Source organism: Mycteria americana, chromosome 3 (assembly GCF_035582795.1).
Source record: "Mycteria americana isolate JAX WOST 10 ecotype Jacksonville Zoo and Gardens chromosome 3, USCA_MyAme_1.0, whole genome shotgun sequence".
NCBI lineage: Eukaryota > Metazoa > Chordata > Aves > Ciconiiformes > Ciconiidae > Mycteria > Mycteria americana.
In genome coordinates, this window is record NC_134367.1 from 30,373,484 (window position 1) to 30,392,153 (window position 18,670).

At 38.0% G+C, this 18,670-nt stretch overlaps 1 protein-coding gene across 1 annotated transcript in view; it reads right to left on the reverse strand.

Annotated features, from left to right (window-relative positions):
- EYS (eyes shut homolog) overlaps nucleotides 1-18,670 on the reverse strand; it is a 951,425-nt gene that overhangs the window by 32,098 nt on the left and 900,657 nt on the right. Inside the window, exons 43-46 of the mRNA XM_075497152.1 lie at nucleotides 15,658-15,840; nucleotides 7,296-7,462; nucleotides 6,964-7,108; nucleotides 312-486 (exon numbers count right to left, since the gene is read on the reverse strand). Coding sequence (XP_075353267.1) covers nucleotides 312-486; nucleotides 6,964-7,108; nucleotides 7,296-7,462; nucleotides 15,658-15,840 — 670 coding nt within the window. The remainder of the gene's footprint in view (nucleotides 1-311; nucleotides 487-6,963; nucleotides 7,109-7,295; nucleotides 7,463-15,657; nucleotides 15,841-18,670) is intronic.

Consider the following 18,670-nt stretch of genomic DNA (forward strand, 5'->3'; position numbering starts at 1 on the left):
ACATCTAGTTCTTCTCATGATTTTTGTAGTAAGTCTGGATGCCAGTGACTTCAGTGGAGCAGAACCAGTCCATGGAATTTCTTTAAAAAGTTCCCCAGGAAGAGTTCTAACATAATTTTAATATTTTAGTTTCGATTTTATTAATCTAAGATTAAAATTCTCTATGTAACTGAATGAACCCTTCAGCAGTTTTCTTTCTTTCTAATAAGATGATAGGCTCCTGGAGACTTCTGTTATCAAAACACTAAATTACCACAGTTATTGGTCTAGAGATCAGTCTATGCTGTAGTCTACAAAAAAATTATACTTACTAAACAGTAGAGCCACCTTCTATGCACTTCCCACCATTTCTGCATTTTATTAAACTGCATGGGGAATCTTTACATTGTCCAACACTGCGACCAGAATTGGGGTGACCTTCTGGAGTCCCTGGTGATTTAAACTCTTGATTCATGCTGGTGCGAAATTGAACATCAAAAATGCAACCTCAAAAGTAGAAAGAAAAAATAAACAAAGTTTAAAACATACAAGAAGTCAAAGCAAACCAAACAACAGGACAGTGTCAACCTTCAGTGAATGGGTTCTACCAGAATGTCTTCAGCGGATGGGCAATCACACCATCTACATGAGCTAAAGGTATGCTGGCTACTTTTGGTTCAGGCAAATGAGTGGATGATTGTAAGTTCCTTCATTTAATGATAGGTAAAGCAACAGAAGTCATTTCTCAAGGAACAGACAGAATACGAAGTCAGTGACTAAGGAGTGACTAGGTGCAATTTTGTGTTTACACACACATGCTCTTACAGGAATGCATCTATATCAGATAAAAGCAGTCAAAAACACCCAGAAAAAAGGGAGAACAGAGACCAAGAAGCCTGTTTAATGTAAAATATGTAAGAATCTAGATAACACTGACTAATATAATGCAGGCAGGGAACGTGGACTTGAATTTCCTTAGGCTGAAAAGGACCCTTTCAGGGAAAGGCCCAGATTCTCCCCTTCTTAAGCAAATGCTTCTGTCCCTGGTACATACAGATCATGTTGCACATGATCACATTTTAAAGTAGGTGTACGCTGCTCCTTCAGGCCCTTAATCTCAGAAAATAATTCAAAATTTTAATCTGTACTAGTAAGCTAAACACTTCCATGGCCTGTTACTTGGTCCTGCTGGCAAGTGACCTAGTGTAGTCACGATTATATTACCAAATTCTTATTACTTTCCAGAACAGTATAGCTGCATCCAGACTACCGATGGGAAATGGTCCCTAGATTATGTTAAGTCCCTAAATAGACCAAAGAACTGTTTGGAAAATTGATAGTTGTCACAGACCAAAGATTTGTCAGGGACCATTGTAAGAATTTATTTGTAGAGATGATTGAGTGCCAATGCCTGGATCTATGCCCTGACATTCTTTTAATTTGCTAAGACATTGGTATCCCAAGTGCAAAGAGGAGCCAAAGCTTCAGAGTGAAGCAGAGATCTTCCTTACTTGTTACCTCCTGCTTAGCCTGTGGGCTTTCTGGGATTGCCCTTTTGGAGAGTCTTTGCTCTTCCTAGTGACTGCACAGGATGGTTAGCCTTATGGGTCTAACTTAATTCATCGGTATTTCTTAGTCACATTTCCAGATCCATGTGCTTATTTATGTACTGCAAAGCTGAAGGTTATGCCATGTATTATATCTTTTTGCATCAAACCCTAAGTAACTTTTCAAAATATATCTGAAAATTCAAGTGACGTAAGAGTCACATTTAAAGGTAGCCTTAGCACTTTTGATATGTCATCCAGGTCTATACATAAATATATACAATTTTACACTAAAAATCAGGTTTTAAACCACTTTAGTTAAACCAGTACAGTAATGTACTTAGAAATGCTCATACCTTTGTAAACCTGATTTGTACAATTTAGCTGAGATATGGTGAATTCCCACAGTGCTTGAAATAATGAGAATAGTAGGTATTTGGCAGTGCATGCCAGAGGCTCTCTGCTTAATAATAAAAGCAGGGAAAGGTTATGATACGGAGATTGCAAGTAATCCCCACACTGTTTTTTTAAAGAATCGCTTAATATGAGTTTTTGCACGATTCAGTGAAATCACAAAAGAAAAAAGACTTGCACCTAAAAGACACAATGAATGTCCAATTGTGAATTCTGTTTTATAATCACATAATTTGTTTTGAACAAAATATAAGTAATATTTATAACAAGATAACTATTTTAACTATAGTTAGAACAATGTTAGTAAAAATAGCTTTCTTAAGCAGGCTTTTTCCATACTACTCACAGTTTATAGTTCTGTTTATATTGACACATAACTGGTAATTCAAAAACTCATATTAAGCAATTTAAAAATAACCTAGTTTGATGATTGTTTGCAATCTTCATATTATTGCTTCTTTGCTTTTAACAGTGTTGGTTTTAGGCCACTGTATGCTTGGTAAATCCTAACTAATGTTTCGTCTGTTTATCAGTAGCAGATAAAGCATGTTCTGTTCTCCTGAGTCTTGCTGGAGTGCTAAGAAAAAGCAGCCCAGAGCTCTGTGTAAATAATGGAAAGCACAGTGAGTACCCAAGAACTGGTAAGGTCATGATGGAAAATAAACTGGCATTTGTGTTGATGACTAGTTTAACTGTACCAGCAGAAGATCTAGGGTAGAAACAGTTCTTAAGCACTTGTAAACAAAGCATATATTAGGTACAAGAGTTTTTTGGCCCAGCTTTATGAGTTCAACTGAATTTTTCATTTAATTTTCTTATTTCTTCTAATTCTTAGTCAGTGGGATGCAGATGAAGGACTCAGAACAGCAATTTGAGCCTGTCATAGCAAGCACTATACAACCTTCTGCAGAGGGATCAGCTGATGAATGTGCCTTCTTTCTGACCTGAATTCCCTTTGCTCTGCCAGTTCTGGGCCTCTTTTAATGACAGACTGCCAACTATTCTGAATAGTGGAGAGGCTTTCTGACACAGCCAAGTTTGCAAGAGGAACTCAAAAGAAGTTTCTGAATTTGTGAGTTAAACTTGGTTTGATTCTGAAGATCAGAGTTTGATGCAAGTAGGCTGAAATCAGATGCAACAAGACAGAGGATATACTACCTTTTTGTTTGTAATCTTTTGTCTAGTGACTCCTTAGACCACACTTAGAGATTTCTGTCAATGACTTTTTTTTACTCTCAGTTTAATTTATAGCTTTCACCCCAGTCAAGTGGAGCTCACAAACCACCAAAAAGCCACCAATAATGGATTAAGGAAACTTCAGAGATTGTAATAAAAAATATGACTTCATTACCCAGCTTTACTTTTTTTTCATATATATCCTTATCATACAAAGAATTTTTTCAAAAATTTCTCACTAGTCTCCATTACCTGCTTGTAAGCACTTGGTACTAATTTGACTAAAAAATACACAAAGCAGGCGTTTTCAAGCAGGTGCACTAAAAATGCAGCAAGAGAACTGACAGAAATAGACACACAGATTAACTGTGGTCTATCTGAATACAGTACTGAATTTACACATTTCTAAAATTCTACCTGTCCTAAAGTGCTTTGCTTTTTCCCTGTTTTTGTTGACTGCTTGTGAGTAGTGGGGTGTTTGTCTAAAGAGAAGATGGCCCCCACAATGACTACCCAGTGCTTCTCTGAGCTGTGACCCAAACATCCAGAGGGCCTGCATGAATCATACCAAACTCCAATGCAAGAGGCAACATTGATTAAAAACTGCTTCAGAAGTCACTTTCCTTCTGTGACATCTGTGATGCAGGAACATAAAGAAAAGTAGTCTTTGCCCTGGCAGGCTTGCAATGTATTCTAGCTTATTATGAACATAAACTTCGACCACAAGGCTATATTTATATCTATTTGGAACTCAACTGAGTTCTGGGTTTACTTTATTTTAAAAAGTGACTGCAGTAGCTGGAATTTTATTTACTTTTGCAAAATAATTTATGTGAAGAAGAGGTTCTTTCAGTGCAAAAGAGGTTCCTCAACAGTTCAGCTTTATGGTAAGAGCTTCTTTTGCCTTTTTACTCCTCCATTTAACACTATTTGCTGTCAAACAACAGATTGCTTCTATAGCCATACTTCATGCTATTTATGAACAGGGCCACAGGAATAGTCAGTTGCTCCTCCCTCTCTGCTCTTCACTTATTTCTAGATACAAGCCCTGGCTCTCCAACAATTGCTTCTGTGGCTAGAGCCTGCATCCTGCCATCATGGTAGCACAGAGCATGAAACATAAGAACTTTCCTTCTTTTTTTCTCCCTGACACTAGATTTCTCTCTGCCTGTCTCAGAGATGTGAGGTCTGGAAATTCAACTGTAACTTCTGGCTTTTTCCAAATAATTCTCTATCTCGTTTTGTGTAGGTGAGTCATAGTGTTGAGTTGTGCAAACCTGAACGTGAGGCAGCTGGTTTTATACTCCATTTCAGATTGTCCATAATGAGCCAGCTGAGCCTCTTTGGCCACAAGACTTGCAGCTACCTAAAACCCACACTGACTTTTTAAGGCAGCTGCAGTATGCTCTGCTACACACCTCAGAAAACTCTCAAAAGTCCCTTAATTACACTGTTATAGTACAATGAAGAAAAGCTGGACACTTAAGTAAACTATCCTACCATGCTCCCGTTTACAAAAGGCTACTGTAAGCCCACAGAGATCTACAAATTCAGATGAAGCTCAAAGTTCAGAGCACCTCAAACTCCACATGAACTTGGCTGCTTCATCTGAGCTCTACCCTTACTAGTTTCTTCAGCTTCTCACAGGGGCCGAAGGAAGTTTTCTAAATTGCTCGAGGTACCATCAAACATTCTTCAGCCTATCAAAAGAATCTGTAGGTGCTGATCCCCAAATTTTCTAAACTTAAAATTCCCAATCTTTTGATTATTAAATTACATTTTATTGAAGACATTTATTTCCAGTCTCCTCCTCCTCCATGGAAATTACTTGAATAACTGCTAAAGGCATGCAGGTAAGGGAGAAAATGGTCTGAAACAGTAGCTGTACAGAGTAAAAATCCTAAATGATTGCACACTGACACTGGGGACAGTCTGCAGCAGCAACACTGACCTCAATGTTTCTTGATCCAATAGTGATTGCTTACAGAAGGAGAGATACACTCTGGTATTAGAAGCAGAATGGTTTTAATAAATCATGTCTTTAAAAGCAGCCAACAGCAGCTTTCCAAAAGTTTGAGTGATTTAATCAACCATGTGCTAGATAAATTTATCTTGACTGTCACTTCCAGAGTTCTTCTGTGGGCTCCCTATAGCTGCAGATTGGCTGAAGTAAAATGGTTCAAAATTTTCTTTTATGTTAGTGATATTGCAGTTCCCACTCTGGAGAAGGGCTATGGAGGTTTATTTCTGATCCTGAAAGCTGAAACTGGGGAGATTTCTGAGCTAGAAGAACAAATGAGATGCTGACTACATAAGAAAATGTCATAGGAAATTGGTCATAGGGAAGTGTAGCTTCCTTGAAAGTCAATATGCTCTGGAGAACAGAGACAAGCTGCTGCTGAGAACTGGAGCATGGAGTGAATTAGCAAATATAGTAGACTTAATACTGTGAATGATAGGGACAAAGAGAAAACTGTTTATGTGTTATATGTTTGACAAAATTTTGAGGTAGAGACTTCTTTTTAAACAGTAAGAAAAATCAATAAATAGTATGCTAAGTAACAGTACGTGAACTTTGAAATATTTTTTAGAAGAATATTCATCCTGCATTTGTAGAAATTGGGCCATCACAATACAGTTCCAACATGAGGAACCTGTAAAACTGGCAAAAGGTTTGTGGTTAAAGTGAAGCACCAAAGATTCCTGTTGGTTACCTCTAACATTAACGTGTCTATAAAAAAAGCCAGCAGTACTTCACAAATATTCACGCTACTAAAATACTTGCGTAAACATTATGTTTTATGATATGCCAATTTGCAAGCTGTTAAGATGCTATGAAAAGTATAACTATTCAATCCATACTTCCTGAAAAGACAGAGACAGATGAAATGTTAATTCATATGACTTTCTGAGTGAAAAGTTGATTATAGGATACGAAATTGATTTTGAGGAAGTTTCTGTGTAAGAAGAAAAAGTAAGGTAATGGCTGGAAAAGAGGCAGTTATGTGGTCTTAGTGGAAATGGAGTGTATTAGTGTATGAAAGTGAATTTTATTGCTACGCTTGCCTTTCATGATGTGCCCCCAATTTTATAATTGAGAACTCAAATTTTGCTCTGCTATGGCAAAATGTTTTTATCTCATTTGAAAGGCTTTCCAGTGCTAAAAATAAATTGAAGTTTACCTCAAAAATATTGAGCACATTATTTCTATGGAAGTAAGGAATGCAAATAAAGAAGTGTTATGAACAAATCCTTTGCTTCATTGCTGATCTGGTAGGAGTTGAATTAAGATTTCTATAGAGCTTCAAATATCAGTTTTGAGGTAGGAATTATTATCTGTTAGATAAATAGCTGAAATATTCCTAACAGGAATTGCTTAGGTCCTGTCTAGAGATCTAGATCATGGTGTCAGGAAAAAAAAAAATAATCAGATTTCATGATGTCCTATCAGAAAGAAGCTTTCAGCGTGAAAACTATTACCCAAACCAGCACTGCCAGTGACAATGTTCAGAGCTAGCTGGGAGAAGAATCTAAACTACTTTATTGCAGAGAGAGGAAATCCTTTTGGAGTGATGCTGTAGAACAGGGACAGATAATAAGAAATGATATCATGGCAAACTTCCATTTTTATCAGAAACAGAAAGTATTAAAAATATTTAGCAAAGCCTCTCTTTGCATCATGTTTCTTAGTTATTGTAGTGAAATAATGAAAAAGCCACAGGAATCTCAGCCAAGGAGATCCTAGTTTGTTTCCTTGTAAGACAGAGGTTTTAGATCTTAATTTCATAGGCAACTGAAACAATCTAATGCATGTTTTAAAAGGTATTGAAAACAGTATAATCTTTACCTTGAAAGCTGTTCTTGAATCTGGATCCCTTTGGTAGGAGTTCTGGAGTATACTCGCGATAGCCTCCTAAATAAAACTGGCTGAAGACATTGAGCCCGACCAGTCTCCCAGGAGAAGTGACAGTTTTATTCTTCTGATCATCCACCTTTCAATTAAACATTTATATTTGTTAGAACAAAGGAATTTACCATATTTAGGAACTCTTCATGAAGACACTCCTCCAAACTTAACAGCAAAACACAAAAGTAATTTTTAAACTTTTCATATAAAATGGGGAAAAAAAAGAACACTTTCACCTAAAAGCTATCCTTCTAAAGAGAATAATTTCTTACCTTCAGCCAGCCTTTTTGGAGATATCTGCCAAGATGGATGACATGAATATTGAGTGTCAGATCAAGTGGTTTACTAATGATTGTTGCTGTGCCAGAACCTAGATTGTAGCTATATACTACTCTGCCATTACGGAGGCCTAACTCCAAGAAATCATCTCCATTCAGACCTGAAAAGACAAAAATAGAATAACTACTTATTCCAGGATTGAGTGAATACTGATGCATAAAATATTCTCCAAATCCACTGAAAATATACCAGTTTAGGAAAATTTTAGCCAGGAAGGTTTTAAGTTTTGTATCTATTTTTAATATTCTCTGTTTAACTTGTAATAGTATTTCCAGTATTCTTGTGGATTTAAAATAGAAACTACAGAGATTTTGAACATATTTATAGGCTTTTTGAAGGAAGTTCTTTTTCGCACTAGAGTAGGTTAGTGACATCCACAAAACCTGTTAAGCCTGGTGGATTTAGCAGTCATTGTCATTCCCTCCCCCTGCAACATGAATAAATTATCAACTTTCTCCAGAATCTTAAAAAAAGGCAAATTGAAATTCCAAGTTGCATGTGAGAATAGCCCATGACTTAATTCTATTCCAGCATGCTTTCAGCTTTCACGGTAGGTACTTTAATAGCCTCAAAACTTGAGGGCACCTGCTGCTGTGAGGGAAGAGGAGCAACAGGGATATGGGCCTAAGGAAGCTCTAGCAGTTTCTATCAAGCTCGGTCAGCTGCCCTTGACCTAAGCTGCCCTTGACCAGCTGTAATAAAGCCTGGAGACTTTATTGCAGCTGCCCCTAATTAGGGCGGCTCTAGCGTATTTGTTACTGAAGTTTCTCTGGTCAGAACAGCTATATGCTTTAATTCTCTGAAGTCTTCTTAAACTTTTAGGTTAGAGCTCATTCATTTGCAAATTTGCAGTAAATAACTTAATTTCTTTACATTTAGGACTACATGCTATAAGTGTAGTCTGTGCTTTTCAGGTACTATACTATAAAATATCATTTGAAAGATTTTAAGTCTGCTATAAAGCCTATGAGTAAGAATTCAATTCCTGGACCCCTTCCTGGTTATCCAAGTAAACAGAATTTTACACTGGCATCTTTGAAGAAAATTCAATCCCTCTTTTCATGTAGGCAAGAGTGGAACCACCATTAGTTAGAGAAAACATGATCAACTTGTTTCTTTTTACAAACCCCACCCTTTCTTTTGCACATACTCTTAGTTTGGTAAAAGAACTGAGACACAAACAATGGTAAAAGGGAAGAATGTTCTCAGTCATGGATTAGGATGTCCTGAATTGAAATTCAAAGCCATCAATTTCTTTTTACAACTGTCCTGTTAATTCAAGGAATTCAGTGCTCAATTTCATGCCTGTAAACTGTGTTTTATTTGATATTTTCTTCCATTTTCATATGGCTATCTCATTTTGTATTTGTTTTGGGGAAGGTCTCTTCCTATTTGTTCTTGCAGTGTCATACAGTGGCCCTCATTTCAAATGTGTGTCTTGATGCCCCTGCCCCAAGTGAGTGGGGAGTTTGTTTCATTTGCAAAAGATAAAGTGGGCTTTTCCCCACAAGAAGCAATGATATGTATATCTCATCCTCCCACTGAAGCTCTGCATACTGCTGTTTCAGGGCCAAAACTGCCATATTACCCTTATCTCACATGCTGCATTAGCAATGCGGGGGGTGGGGAACAGTGCTCTGCTTTTTCTATACAGAAGTTTGATTTTTATATACAGTTACTATTTTGATGCAACATGAATATATATAAAAAGAAAAGATTATTCCAAAGAATTTGAATACACAGTCTCTGTACAAAATGTGCAGTTAAATTCAGTTGAATAGAAAACAAACACATTCATTTTTATTACAATGATTTGTTCATGACTGAATGAAACCCCATTGCCTTCAGTTACATTGGCACATTACCAGTGAAGGAGTTCCAAACTGTAAATAACATTTTTTTAAAATCATTACCAAAGTTTCTGTTTTCAGCAGTGTCCACAATATACTTACAGGATTTGGCCTGAAAAACTAGGGGAGGCACAGTAGAGACAAAGTGTTATTTAAAATGCTGTCTGAATTTTTAAAAGGCTTTCTTGGAAATGAAGTACATAAAAGAAATGCAACAGTGTCAGCATTCTACAAAATTGACCTGATGGTGAAGATAATGTTAATTAATAGTCTGCATAAATGAGACAGCTTTTAACTGTTTTGTTGTTTTTTGATTCTTTTGCCTTACTCCTTGTCTGTACCAAGAATGGAAAGGAAAACAGACTCTGGAGTAGGCTTCAAAGAAATCAGGCCATCTTAAATTCACAGTCTTTTTGTTCATTTCTGATCCACTTATTTAGGGATTCAAAAATGGTTGATTTCTACTTATGCATTAGCCTTACAATGGCATAATTTTATTGACTTAGTTTTTCTTACACTAATATAAATGCAAATAGAATCAGATCCCAAATGTTTCAACATTTTACACTTTCAAGGTTGTAAGTTAAGTGACTTAAATTACTTAGCTATGAAAACCAACGGTGGTTATTTTGTAGAGTATATACTAATAGATGGATTTTGGGGAGGAAAAATTTCCTGCTTTTTCTGCTTTTGTATCTGTTATTAGCTCTAGAGTATTTGTTACTGAAGTTCCTCTGGACAGAACAGCTTTAATTCTCTGAAGTCTTCTTGAACTTTCAGTTTAGAACTAATTCCTTTGAAAATATGAAGTACATAATTTCTTTACATTTAGGACCATATATGCTAACATCATCAGAAAACCTTCAAAAGAAAGTGGTTTTTTTGGGGGGAACAAGCACAGTACCTTTTTATTGCAAGAGGGCAGCAAATGAAACTTGGAATTATGTGTTTTAAACTATTTTTTACTGCCTTATATTTAAACCCTGCAGCTGTTGAAAAAGCACACTTTTATACATACCAGTTTTAAGTGTCCTGCAATGTAGGACTACAGTAAACATCCTTTAAAAATAATTTACACTGAGAGCAAACATTTGGTACGTATCAATAATCTCATGCTTGAGTTGCGAACAGCACACTCAGCAGCACTTTCCTCTTTTTAGATGTGTGCTCTTTGAAACCATCAGTGGTTTAGTGCTTTTGGTTTTAAGACCTTTATTCACTGTTTTTCTATTTCCTGAAAATACTTTATTTCTAGTCAAGTGAATAATATAGGTTTTCTCCTTTCAGACTTCCTGTTTTTCTGTCTGATAATGAGCACATCCGTACTTATACACACACATATTTACCTCCTCTTCTTTCATAAGTAAAGAACTAGTTAAGTTTTTGGAAAGGACAGATTTGTTTATTCCAGTTTGAAAGCAATGGTAGTTAGCATGTGTTCAGCCTGAATTGATCTAAAATTTGAAAAATCTTATTTTGGAAACAGGAGACAAAAGCTGCCACACTTTTGCAGTACTGCTATCTAAATATTCACAGAGCAAGTGATACACGTGGATTTGCTTTTGCTTTTACATTATTACTCCCACTTATAAAATAAGTACCAAACAACTATTTGCAGAAGCTTAACATATGTTAAGGCCCAACTTCACTCCTTCACTTTGGACTCCTCTTCCCCCCCAACACCAAGCGGTGCATGGGGTGGGGGTCTGTGGTCAGTACATGGTGGTTCCTCTCTGCTGCTCCTTCTTCCTCACACCTTTCCTCTGCTCCAGTGTGGGCTCTCCACGGGCTGCAGTTACTTCAGGGACCAGCCATCTGCTCTGGAGAACCATGGGGTTCTCCATGGGCTGCAGCATCGGTAATCTGCTCCTCTGTGGAGGTGGCATGGAGCTCCTCCTTTTCGCCCTTCTCCTCCTCCTCCTCCTCCTCTGACCTTGTGTTCCCTCTGCTGTTTCTCACTTTTTTTGTTCCCTCCTCCTCCCTCTGTGGTGTTTTCTCCCTTTTCTTACTTTTTCCCTGAGGCACCACCACCTTGGCTGGGGTCTCAGCCGTGCCCTGCGGTGGGTCAGTTGGAGCCGGCTGGAACCGGCTGTGTCCGGCACCGGGCAGCCCTGGCCTCTCCTCACAGAGGCCGCCCTGCAGCCCCCGCTGCCAGCACTGAGCCCCTGCACCTGCTACACATATAGACAGTGGCAACTTTTGTCCTGGCCTGTGGGAACAGGAGATGTTTTTCAAGTATTCCAACCCAAGCCAGGGGTCAGCCATGGCCCTGAGACTTAAAGAAGAGGACGTGTCCACTATGATCGGGGGAAATGGAGAGTACTGTTTGACTGCTATGAGAGGCTTGGTTTTAAGTTAAGTGAGATATTAGAACAAGGGTGACTTTTGATTTATAAGCTTTGTGGGGGTAAGAGGAAGATGTTATACATCTCTGCGACAACATTTGATAGTACGTTACAAGAGCTTAGCCATGACATCAGTGTCCGTGGTTTAGGCAGAGATGACGGTGGAGGGGAGTCAGGTAGGGTACTGCAAGAGCATGCTAACTACGAGAAATGGATTGAAATGGAGAAAGGGGGAAATGTAAACAGAATATTAAAAATACTTATGTACAGCAAGATCACAGGCTGCGAAAACCTCATGCTCCTCATGGTGAGAGCATTACTGCTTGATACTTGGTAAAAGTAAATTATTAGAACAACAGCATCTCCTCTCGGTGAAATAAGCAAAGGTCACTTGGTAAGAAATACTGCTTTCTAGTAATTAAAACGGGGGTTACTCAGTCTCCCCAACCATTTAAACTAAGGAGAAAATAGATAAAACTGCTACACAGCAATTTACCTGGTGCCTCATTGTTTCTCAGCCTTGCTGTCAGCTGGTGCTCTGCTGCCCACCCATCATTTGACATGGGGCTGCAAAAATGCATTACTACCGTACGGCAGCGTTCACAAAAAAAATTATATGCAAAATAATAAAAAGCCAGATTTCTGCCTGACAACTACATAATAAACCCAGAATGCTAGTATTCTGGTTAATAAAAATGACACCAGTAAGAATTTTTTTACTCAGTTCAGCTAAATATGGTTGCAAGGCCTACACTTCACAAGGACTTTGACATTACAGGGTACACCCTGCAGGCAGGCCTTTTTGAGGTAGACTTTAGTGCAATGTATCTGTTTTATTTTTAAGAAATTTTTTTTTGGTATTCTCTTTTGATTATTGTAACTGAAAAAAAAAATTAGGTTATTTTGCACCATTGGTGCTCTACATTTCATATTTGCTTTTTTTCTATCCTGAATAAAGACAGTGAACAAATTGGTCTAATTTTTGTTTGGTTACATTTCCTACAATTTCTGTACTGACAGTTTGAAATTCAGTTCCCAAGGTTGCAGAAACTTGTCTGTATGCGACGGTTCATTCTTGTCATTGAAAAGAATGTTCTAATGATTCATTTGTGTTTGTATTACAAAAGAACTATGTATTATTGTTATAAAAATTTAATGATGGGGACACTGGCTTCTGAGACCTGCTTTCTGAATGACTAGATGGAAATGTTTTAGGTAATGTCAACTCCACACACCGTTTCTACTTGGCTACCCAAAAAAAGAAAGACAATATTTTGTCCATCCACACCAATAAATAATTAGTAAGTGAAAGGAAAAACTTTCTGGGAGTGAACTGTGATAGGAAGTGAAAGGAAAAGCTGCCTGGGAGTGAATGGTGACTGTCGCGGGAGTAAAATGAGGCATGAGTGGTGTTAGACCTGGATGCAGTTAAAATAGTGTTGAATACAGTTCAGTTAGCAGGATCACCCAGGCCTGGCCCTATTTTGCTGGTTTGGAAAACAACTTAGCAAAATCTGATTCATACACAGAGGCAAAGCAAAGTTTTGAGTTGAAATACACTCACAGTGGTTTAATACTTATTTGTTAGGCTAATTTGGATAATCGACTTGATAAATTAAGTAAATCAGTTTGTGGCTGTTTGTCCATGTACTGTACCAGGGTGTCATGGCACATTGAAGTACAGTTGATCAGCTGAGCTGCACTACCTAAATTTGACAGGATCTTTGCAAATGAAAAGTAACAGGCTTAATTATATGACAGATAGGTAAACTGACAAGCTGTTCTAAGCTAACATGTTTTAGTTTGCATTGCAATAGACTAACAGTCTGACTCTCAGAAGTCTACCACAGGGAGGAAAGGGAAGAAGCCCCAAAGCGTACAGGAACTTAAGTAAAGAAATTTAACAGAAAACAAGACCTAAGAAAATATCAAATGTATTAATATAGCAAATGGAGGACACCTTGTATCCTCCTGGTGTGTTGTACTGCAGCTGTTTTGTGCAATGTATATGTAACTGCGTAAGGCCTCCCCCAAACTGATTTGTAATAATGTAGTTTGGGACTTCAGTATCTTAAAACTGCTAATAATAATTTCTCCCCTCTTTTATCTTCCTGAAGTATTAATTTTCTGATGCTGTTCAGCATAAGTGTAGGGTTCCCATAAGTCGTGGGCCATATCTGTCAAACTCATGTGAAGTTTTGGATATGGTAAAGCATCTACTGTGGCAGTAAAGACTTATATTTACGTACCTAAGTCACTCTCCTACTGATGGGTTTAAACTTAAAGACACATCACCAAACCTCCTTCCTAGGCTTCAACAATCCCATAGGACAGCTGCAAACCCAAAAGTTAGCTCATGCTTCAATTGCAGAAACAATTAAGGTAAAAATAAATAATATGTTTCCTATGATCTATTAAGTATAAAGTAGTTTCTACCCTGACTGCTTTAAATCTGGACTAACATTTCATTAAATTTTTCTCAACTTTCATCAGTATTATGGGTCCTGCGCGGACAGTAATGCTAAGATGGACAGAACACAAGTAGTATTACTGTTTTACCCCATTTCAATGCTGAGGCCGTGTCAGCCTGCCACAGTGGGATGCTGTGAAGAGATACCTAAAGTATCGCTAAAATGTTAGTACAAATGTTGTAAGTAGATTTATATAACCTGCTTCTCAGCTGTATTAATCAGACCAAGTTGAATACTTCGCTATACAGATTGTAACACAACTAATTCATAGCTAGCTTGGGTTAACTTGCATTGAGTGGTCTCAGGGATTAGGGTCTCATATTTGACATAAATAACCAGAGTCCAATTCTGGCTGCTACAGGGTTGGATTTCAGTGTTGAGAGTCCTGTGGGCCATGGAAGTGCAGCCACTGTCACAACAGCAGCAATTCATGGCTGCTCCTGCGGCAGGGCGTTTGAGGACACAGGAAGAAGAAATGGCAGGGTGGCTGTGGCACGTTGGATGGATGGATTGATTTTCCAACAAAGTAACTATCAGTGGAAGAAGATTTGAGGCAGCATCTCTCAAAACTGGGCAGCAAATAAATGTAATCAATAATGAAATTTAGGTTTACAACTGAAAAGAGAACCTTAATCTTCTGGTTTCCATTTATTTTGTTCAGAAATATGCTACCTCAAACGTCAGATTAACTGTTGACTTTAATTACTGGAAGCAGTTATACTTATTAATGAAAAGAGACATTTATATAATCTGATTATTTACTGTGTGTTTACAAAACAATGAAGTATTGAAGAGATTATTTTCCTCCTAATGAAATTATATCCTAAAAAGAATCAAGAAAAAGTGGTGTATATTTTTATCCTACTTTTTAAATGAATATTTCACAGAATCACAGAATCATAGAATCGTATAGGTTGGAAAAGACCTTTAAGATCATTGAGTCCAACCATAAACCTAACACTGCCAAGACCACCACTATACCATGTCCCTAAGCACCTCATCCAAATGTCTTTTAAATACCTCCAGGGATGGCGACTCAACCACTTCCCTGGGCAGCCTGTTCCAATGCTTGAGAACCCTTTCAGTGAAGTAAAATTTCCTAATATCCAGTCTAAACCTCCCCTGGTGCAACTTGAGGCCATTTCCTCTTGTCCTATCACTTGTTACCTGGGAGAAGAGACCGACCCCCACCTCTCTACAACCTCCTTTCAGGTAGTTGTAGAGAGCGATAAGGTCTCCCCTCAGCCTCCGCTTCTCCAGGCTAAACAGTCCCAGCTCCCTCAGCAGCTCCTCATAAGACTTCTGCTCCAGACCCTTCACCAGCTTCGTTGCCCTTCTCTGGACACGCTCCAGCACCTCAGTGTCTCTCTTGTAGTGGGGGGCCCAAAACTGAACACAGTATTTGAGGTGCGGCCTCACCAGTGCCGAGTACAGGGGCACGATCACTTTCCTAGTCCTGCTGGCCACGCTATTTTTGATACAAGCCAGGATGCCATTGGCTTTCTTGGCCGCCTGGGCACACTGCTGGCTCATATTCAGGCGGCTGACTTGCGGTGGCTGACTTGCGGCGGCATATTCAGGCGGCTGATTTGAAATCCTGTAAGGATAGGTAATAAAAATAAAGCTTACCTTGGCCCTTCTGTCCAGTGAAAAAAATCAAGTTATCTTGTAAAGCGGAGTGGTGGTTTGCCAACTGAAATTTCAAGCGGAATTCATAGTAGAAGGTGATATTTGGGATTGTAGAATAAGCTAGGAATGAGGTATAGCCAAAGACATCTGTGCCACTGAAACTAGGTTGGCTAATATTAATAGCTGGATTAAAAAAAAAAGAAATTCAGTGTTAGAGCAAATTTTTTTAACATATGTATTTGCAGGTTCTATTTAATAACCCATTTTAGAACTTAAAAACTAATAAATAATACTGATAACTTGATATGTTGTAATATTTTACACACATGCAGATATAGTTTGTCTTTCCTCTGAGTGTAATCTCTTTATTTTTCAGCTTTTGTAAATAGGGTGCTTTTACAACTGAATTATTGGCAACTACTGCCATCTCCTGGATTCTAGGTAGCATTGTTACAGAGAAGTACACTGCATTATTTACTCAGAACTCAGACAAAAGAAAACATACAAAGAAATTCTCCTGTTAAAAGAAATGCCACCTCTGACACACACCTGAGTGAAAGTGAGTACAAGGATGTGCTGAAGAGGTTAAGGAATAATAATTCTTCACAGGTAGAGAAACAATAAAAAAAAACATCATAAAAGAATGAATTTGCAGCACAGTGAATAGGACCTACATGCATTATATTTTTCACGTTATTTGCTCCATCATTTGAACTGTCTGAATATCAGGAATTGAGTATCAAAAAATGTATAATTTACAGTACTGACAAATTATTTAACCTTTTTTTACTGTCATTTAGGTTCACTTTAATGGAAATTTCCTTTATGTTGGGCACTGACCAAGCAAAGCATGTAGCTTTTTCTAAAATACCTTTGCCAACTATAAACTCTTGTTTCCTCCAAAGCTGTGAAGGCCACAAGTTCATTCAAACACCTACTGGTTTTGTGACACACAAGTTTATAATTTATGCTGAGAAAAACTGTTGGATTAAAAAAGTAAATAAAAAGCAAATAAAATCAAGTCTATACACATATCTGTACCGGTAAACAGTCAATAGAGCACTGGTACTAAGCACTCACACAGCTCCAAGGACTGCTTGCTGCAGCTGAGTAGCCAGGCTGCTGTAGTCAATTCTTGTGGCTGATGCTCAGAGCAGAGATAACATAATGCTCGTATTGACAATATGGTTTAGTGAAAAACAGGAGAGAGAGGAAGAATAGCTGAGTAAAGCTTAATGCTGAAATATTGGGTATGGGGCTAGATTTAAAAGGTTTGAGCAGTTATCTCCAACCAACCCGAGCATCAAATGTGGCTGGATCCAGCTTTACTAATGAAGGCAGCAGGAGGGAATGGGGGAGGAAGGAACAAGTAGCTGCACCATGTACAGACCAGATTGGGAAGCACTAATAAAGAATTATAATCTTCCCCAAGTAAATCTATGTTAGCCTAAGTACCTTGAAGCATCTGGCCCTAAATACTTACAATATGGGAGAAACAATCACACGTAATTGTGAAAATGGTATCACCATTTCTACTTTGTTTCTATTTTGGAATCTGTTTCTAAATTTGCAGCCTGGGAAACCTGCCATATTGGCACTGAAGTGGCAGACATTGCCTTAGTATCTGGATCTGACAAAAGGTGCAGACGTAGGCTCTGACAAACCTTTGCTAGCACAGACTTGGAGTCTGCAGCAATACAGAGTGTACGGTCCCATTTATTAAGCAGTACTTCACACATGTGGCACATTATGCCTTGTTCTGTGATCTTAAATGGGAGCCAGGAAATTTCCATATGAAACAGTGATTTTGTCATAATTAGAAGAAAAACTGGCAATGAGTTTGTTCTCAACCTAGTCTGACTGAACGTAACCTCAAGTCTCAGACCTTTGTGAGTCATGTGCTGCACTGGAGGAAAAACACAACTCTCCCATATTTAAATCTGGTGTTGGCTGCAGTCCACTAGTATTCCCTCAGATTACCTGCACATGCCTGAGGGAGACTCAAATTCTGCATTTTTTGCTTCTAAGGAAGCTATGACAGACAAGCAGCTCCTTTAATGCAAAGTATTTTTCCTTTCTTCCTTTCTTTTTTTTTTCTTTGTTTCTTTCTTTCTATTTATTTAATAAAACACAAAATATTTGACACAAGAAGATTAAAAAATAAAGGAGGCCTTTGTGTTTATTGTCTTTTCCTGCTTCCCTTTATAATGGGAAAGGCAAATTCTATCATGTACCTCCACAGAGCCAGGTAATTTGATTCACTGACAGAGATCACTGAAGAGTCTATTCCTGACAAGTTATTCCCAGCAGGGTAAAACACTTTATTCCCAGGATGAAGTATGCCATTGTCTCAGCTGTTTCCTTGGAGCTTTCTAACTCGGCAGTTATTTTCTTGCCTTTTACTTGCTCCTTTCAGCATTCCCTATAAAGATGGATTGAACATTGACAAAGGAATGTCCTGCAAAGTGATCTACAACAGTAGGACCTGGACAGTAGAAGGATGCTACTCCCACTGACCAGGTGTTGCACAGCATATATAAAATTATTATATATAACCATATTCTTAGATTATTACTACATACCAGTTTCAATTTCATTGCAGTTTTGACACGTCCTAGAACAAAAGGCTCAAAGATCTCAATTCATACTTACAGCTGAAACCATATCTCATTTAAGCAAGAATAGTTTTGGCTCATGAGCTGGGTGGGCAGCAAATTTGGGGCTACTGAGACAAGACTCAGCTTTTCTCTGTGCATTTCCTTATGTAACAAAGTGATAGACAGATTTACTGGAAGTTTTGTTGGAGTCATGACAAAACTGTGTTGATAACAGAACTATTCCTATTTAAGGTTATTTAAAAAAATTATTTATCTTTAAATAACTATCGTGGTTTAGCCCCAGTTGTCAACCAAGCACCACACATCCCCTGGGGGGATGGGGGAGAGAGTCTGAAGAGGAAAAGTAAGAAGACACATGGGTTGAGATAAAAACAGTTTAATAATTGAAATAAAAT